The following is a 7,204-nucleotide window of genomic DNA, read 5'->3' on the forward strand; positions in this document are numbered from 1 at the left end:
TTAAGCTAATAAATAAAGATAAGTTTGAAGACTTTTTATTTTTTATATATAAGTTTGCTATTACTTGCAAATGTTTTTTGAAGTATAAATTCAAATAACTTTTAGAAAAAAGTCAGCTGACTTAGATATTTCAATAAAATCATCTAATAAATAATTAACTAATTATTCAGAAATTTTTATTAACATTATATGAAAATTATTAATACTAATTACAGGATATGTAAATTGCATTATTAATAAAGAAATTAGATATAACAGCATGCCATTTATCTTAAAAGTAAAAAACAAATAGATTAATTATATTGAGATGAAATTATAAAATGTAGATAACAATGATAGTAAGCCAAACTTTTTCACTTTTTTTAAATTTAATTAGCAGAAAAAGTAATAGCAATTCCAGTAAATCTTTTAAGTATAATGTTAAGAAATATTAGTTACACACTTTAAAGAAAAAAATTTCTACTATTATGATTAAATACAAAGCTATCCTTAAAAACAATATCCAAAAAATAATAATATAATGTTTTTCCAATTATTATTGTGCTTTTTTAATTTTTTTTTTTCAGTTTTAGGTTTTGTCTTACAATTACAGTAAGTTTTTTAAAGTACTTACAGGTGTAAACTAGGAAAAACTAGAAAGTTTTTCTAAGAAAATTTGTTACAAATAAGATTTATTTCTCTAGTTAAAATTTGTGCATATATGGATCTTAGTCTTAAGATAATGAATAGTTTTTTATTTATTTATTTATTTTTTTTGCTACAGCACATATAGATCTTTATTAAGATTTGAAAAAAAAGTTCATACAACTTTACTGAAACTAATAAATTTGAAATGACTAAGCCATGAATTTGCCACAAATTTGTCATCTAGCCGTGGGTAGTAAAATTGCAGCAATTATGTTACTTCTTACTTAATGTAACTGCAGCAGTTCGTATCAAACTGTTAGGTAGAAGACTGGTACAGTATACATTAAAGAATCGCAGCAAATGGAAATTACGATTAGGTAGAAGTTACGTTGAATTTAGGTCACAATTAAGAAACCATTTATATATTTATTTACGTAATTTTCATAATTATAATTTACTATTATGCATTACATTAAAATTTTTATACAATAAAATTTTCAGATGATTACTAGTAAATTGCTATTTTCTAGGTTCCTTTTCTCAGCCCTTTTTTTGCCACAGAAGTTCTCACTGGTAAAAAAATGATTTATCCTACACATATCTTACACATATTGGGTACTCAAAATGTAGAAAATTATACACAAATAATACACATATCATACACATATCGGGTACTAATATATATATCATACATATATCAGGTACCTGATAGGTATACTATATATATAAGTACCCGATATGTGTATGATATGTGTATTATTTGTGTATGATTTTCTACATTTTGAGTACCCGATATATGTAAGATATATGTAGGATATGTGTAGGATAGACCATTTTTTTACCAGTGTCTACTACAAAGTTTAATAAAAATAGAATCCATGCGCACCCAATAGATCCAGTATTTTAAAATCAGAATTAGTTTCCTATATAAAAAAATTAAAAAAGGATAATATTTAATTTACTGTTACTGTAATACAACTTTTTTTAATAAAGTTTTTGAACGAAAACTTACCGCAGGGATCTGAAATTATAAAGTAGTACAAGAATAACTATTAACAGATCTTTGCCATAATTGAGATATTAGGTTGTGATGGTTGTGGTAAATAGATTAACGATAGAATGGGAATTGAGATTGGCTTGACCATTCTAATTTTCAGAATTAGAACTAAGAACTACGGTACTGGGTTAAATTACAAGTCCGAGTTGATGATTTTCTAACACATGATGAGTTAAGATCTCAAACCAAGTCTAAATTGATACCTGAGTTAACCTGTAATAAACCTATAAAATAAAAAAACATTCTTAATATCAATTTGTCTTTCCTCATATTCACCACTATTCCATGAGTCCAAACCGATTCCTACAAAAAAAGAGAAATAACGTTAGTAAACATTTTTACCAAAATATTTAAGAAAAAACCAAATGTCCAATATTTACTGTACACAATCCAGCAGTCTGAGCTGATTCTACCCAGGAGTCTAAGCTGATTTCTACAAAAAAAAAAGAAAAAGAATGTTAGAAGCATTCTTAGATTTTTTTTTAAAAAAAATACGAATTTCATCTTCCCTGTTATATATACCATATCATATCAGAGAGTTTACAGACTGGTTCCTACAAAAAAACCCATGATAGTAAAGAGAAAGTTATGAAAAAAAATAAATATAAAAAAAAATAAAATAAAAATGTAAAAAAATACACATCAAGGCCGAAATTCAAGGATGTTCCTAAAAAAAAGAAAAGGAAGTAAGGAACATTAATAAACGTTCTTAAATCTAAAAAATAAAATAAAATAAAAATATAAGAAAATACTTACATTCTAAAGTCAAAATTCATAAAAAAAATGACTGTCCAATTTTTTTAAAAAAATTGAAAATCAGACTTAAAATATAAATAAACTATTTTAAACTTTTTTAAGCTATTAAGTCTAGAATTGCATAAATCTAATCACGATAATCAAAATTTTTGACTAAGCTATTTTTGATTAATACACCTTCACCGCATTAATCATCACAGCCTAATTATCATATTGTATAATATTTATGCATTGATGTAACAATTAGATCATCTTAATCTTTTTTCAAAGCTAATTTATATATGATCAGTAACTTCTCACGCTTTTTTTTCCATAATCTCTAGTTTCTTCCTACGTTCTCTTTAGTACATTAATTATTGAGGAACTTTTTTTTATTTTTTAAAGTTTTTCAATTGAATTCAAGATATTTTTTTAATTTTTTTTTTAAAAGTTTGTCAAATATAATTTTTTGAAAAGTTTCAACACGAAATTTCGGTATGTGCATTTTTTTTTTATTTTTTATCTCTCTTTAAATGAACATTATTAACATTTTGCATTTTTCAGGTAGTTCTTTAGATGTGAAATTTTGGTAAATACATTATCTATTTTTATTTTTTAATTCCGTCTTCTAATGTTTAAAAAAAGAAACATTTTATTGATGTTTCTTTATTTTCTTTTTGCAGGATTCGGGTTCAAGAGTTCATTTCCTTTTTTTTGATGATTAGTTTTTTAGGTTTTTGGATTCACAAGTTAAAATTAATGTTATCAGGTATATATCAGGTACCAGATATGCATAAGATATATATAATATACGTGCATGATATTTGGTAATTATACACATATCGGGTACCCAATATGTGTATTATTAATGCTGAAATTCGGTCATACATCTTACAAGTATCATGCATATATTACACATATATCAGGTAGTGAAATGTCAGTTACATATCATCTATTTATTATGCACCCGATATATTATGATACATATTATATAGATATCATATAGATATCATATAGATATCGTATAAATATTGGATTTTGTATTAATACTAGTAAATTTATAATATAATTCAGGCAAAAATTATAAAATGGAATCATAATTTATGATTAAATATTAATTATAATTCAGGCTAAAATAAAATTTAATTATACTAAAACTTTATTAAAATTTATATTATTTATTTATTCAATTAAAATGTAGAAATATTACAAAAAAGAAATCATATTCTATGTAAAATCAATTAAAGTTGAATACTATAAATGAAATAAATATATATACTTTATAGTTGAAGTAGCATGATAATGAAGTCACCTGTTTGCTTATTTTCATTATATCTGTTTAATTTATAACATCGGGAAATTTTTTGGGGTGCAGATCTGTGCAGATCTGCAGGTGACATTTTTGCGCAGATCTGCGACCCTGTCGGCAGTCTTTGGAAAAAAAAATTCATCAAAAACTGCGCAGAATTTCAAGAAACAAAATTCTGCGAAAATTTTTAAAAAACAAATAATGAAATTCTGCGAAGATTATAAAAAAACAAATAACGAAATTCTGCGAAGATTTTTAAAAAATAAATATTCGAAATAATTCAAATATATTTAATTTCACTGATCATCACAATTATTACAAACAATTTTATATATAGTAATTTATTTAATATGTAATTTATTTAATAAAATATATTCAAAAAAAATTGAAGAATTTCAAATACAAATTTCCGAATTCTGAAAATTAATGTAATACGAAGAAATTCGACGAATGTTAAGAGAATTTCGAATCTAAACTCTTGAGCTGTAAATTTTTTTGATTTAGATTAGTAAAATAAATTAACGTGGTGTAAAAATCATTATATACCAGATAATAACTTTGACTTACTAATTCTTCGTAACTACTACTATTACCATCATCAGCATCGCTTGATTCTTCGATTATAGACGAAATCTCTGGACTTTGTTCTGAATCTTCTTTCGCCGCTAACTCCTGCAACAAACGCGGAGTTACAGTAACTTTATTTTTGATCGATTGCTGATAATTGATTATACATTAATATTTGCGAAATATTTTAAAATTTTTAACTTCAAAGTACTGATGAACGTTATTATTACCATAAGAAAATCAACTCTCTTTAAAACTAACTTGTCGTTGCATTTAATCCCAGGGCTACTGGGATTTAAGATAATATCGCAGATGGTGAGTACATAAACCCAGTGTTCTGGAGGAAGCTCACTGCCTTCGTATGATTTGAAAACAGAAGAGGTTATTTTCGTGAGAATACCTTGATTTTCGAAAAGTTCTCGATATGCTTTTCGCGGTTTTGCACTTTTTTTCCATTCGGCAATCTTTTTAGAGGACGCACTGCTATCCACACGTTCTAACTTCTGCTCACCGAAGTTAGAAAACATAGTATTTTGAATATTTGCCGCTAAATCATTTCGCTTGCTTCGGCATTTGTTTTTTATCTTAATAATCAAATAATTTCGGATTATTATTATTATTATTATTATTGATTATTATTAATGATTTCACGTACTTCTGGTAATAACTTTGATTCGAATAGGGAAACCCACGTATTTCTTCTGAGATTTTCAATATAATGACTGGCATGTTCAGCGAGGTATTTCTCTAAAGCTTCACGGTATTCCGTATCTGAGGGAAATAGGATCTTCGGAATAAGTTCTTTGGACACCTTTTTATATGCGCGCTGTAAAGATAATCAGTTATTTTTAAATATCTTGAGATCAAATAAAGTTGCTAAATCTATTAAAGTAACTTACGTTCCAAAATTCATCCGAAAGCTCGTCGACCACCACAAGTCTCTGTATCGTTTGAGAATCTAATCATTGTTGCTCACTAATACGTCGGCACAATCGATATATTGAAGTGATTTTTTTGTCTAATAATTTCATAGTATAGTTGAATTTCTCGATTGTAAGGTAACGTTTGTCACGTTCTTCGAAGTTACAATATTCATCATCAATTTGCATAGGTGTGATAGGTGTAGAAGCTCTGATAGGTATGGGTGCTCTGATAGGTGTAGAAGTTCTTCAGTTTGAATCATCATCGGGTTTAGTTGGAGAATTTTCAAGATTTCTTGTTGAATTATTACCAACAATGGGCGTTAATGATCTACCCCGATTTTTTTTTGGCTTGCCACTTTTGATACTTTTTGTAGGATTATTGGATGTTGAAGACTTGAGAATTTCATCTGGAACAACCAACACGAACGGTCCTTCGGTATGGGTGTTGAAGTTAAAATATTATCGTAATCAGGGCTAGTACGAGTTTTAGTATAAGATGTTGAAGCTGAAGCATTATCATCAACATTTCCTGTATCTTGTGATGATACATCATCAGCTGTTGGTGTCGATTGAACAAGCGAAGATTAATTATAATATTAAATTAATGTAAGAAATGCAATTCCTTGACGGACTGTACCTGATAAAATTTGAGATAATATATTTCCAGTTTTTTGAGAAGCTTCATCTTTTTTTTCCGGACTATTATAGGAAACTTTCATTTTTTTCTTTGCATTTTTTCCAGTTTTTTTCTTAGTATTTTTCGTTGACATTATTAACAACTAATTTAGAAAATTGTATAGGAAAAAATATACTTAAAATTTACGAAACAATTTAAATAAAAAATTGATTACCGAAATCGATAAAAAAATCCAAAATCTATAAATTAAATAATTTAATTATCAGTAAAAATATTAATTAAAATGATTAAAATCTGTAAATTAAAATGATTAAAATTTAAAAATAGAAATAGTTAAAAATCTGTAAATTAAAATGATTAAAATTTAAAAATAGAAATAGTTAAAAATCTGTAAATTAAAATGATTAAAATTAAATAAAATAATTAAGAAATCTGCAAATTAAAATGATTAAAATTTAAAAATAGAATGATTAAAAATCTGTAAATTAAAATGATTGAACCCCTGCGCCAAAAATGTAAAAAAATCAAAAAAAAAAAAAAATTGAGAATTCACACAAACGAAAGAAATATCAAATTCTTCATTAAAATTCGCAAATTCACAAAATTTATAATTTCACATTAATTAAAATAATCATTAATAAAATCACTAAAATTCGCTTAAAATTAGCAAAGAACAAATAAAAACAAATATTTACTATACCGCAAATAAATCCTCATAAATTGTTCTTCAAATAAAAATGGTTAGATATCAATGCCAAATTTGTAAAAGAGAATTTTCAACTTACTGCGGTTTAAAACAACATGCCAATGCTAAACATCACGGGAAAATGAGATCCCCCCAACTAAATGAGTCACCAGTACAGCAAAGATCTTTGTTGCAGCCATTAAGAGAAATGATAAGATCAGAACATGATGCAGAACTTTGGAGCACGTCAATTATTATGCCAAACCCAACTACTTCGCAAGAAAAGCTTACATCACAGGATGATGATGATGAGATAAAGCAATTTGAACCTTCATCTCAAGATGAAGACTTAGTAAATATTGCAGATGAGTTAGAAGATGAACCACGTTATCATTTGCGAAAAAGGTTACAATCAGAAGAGAGGGTCGAAGCAAATTTTGAAGAATCGGAAGCAGAATCAGAATTAGTAAACTTTGAAGATACTGAATTCATTGATCCTGAAGACCTTCAGGGTGCGTCATTAGATGATGCCATAGATGTAGTTGATGGAAAACCCACACCAGAGCGCAAAGTAAAATGGCCGAATGATGCATATCGCGACTTTTTGGAGTTGATAGTAGAGGGTAATATCTCTAATAAGATAGGTGATAAAATAATAAAGTTT

At 26.7% G+C, this 7,204-nt stretch overlaps 1 protein-coding gene across 1 annotated transcript; it reads right to left on the minus strand.

Moving 5' to 3' along the window:
* Positions 1-4,181: 4,181 nt before the first annotated feature.
* OCT59_007831 (uncharacterized protein) lies at positions 4,182-5,988 on the minus strand (the record flags this gene model as incomplete). Its single annotated transcript, XM_066142046.1, has 3 exons — positions 4,182-4,211; positions 5,195-5,253; positions 5,856-5,988. 3 exons carry the CDS (start codon positions 5,986-5,988, stop codon positions 4,182-4,184), a joined length of 222 nt encoding a protein of 73 aa, XP_065998958.1.
* Positions 5,989-7,204: the final 1,216 nt, after the last annotated feature.

Source organism: Rhizophagus irregularis, chromosome 16, assembly GCF_026210795.1.
Source record: "Rhizophagus irregularis chromosome 16, complete sequence".
Lineage (NCBI taxonomy): Eukaryota > Fungi > Glomeromycota > Glomeromycetes > Glomerales > Glomeraceae > Rhizophagus > Rhizophagus irregularis.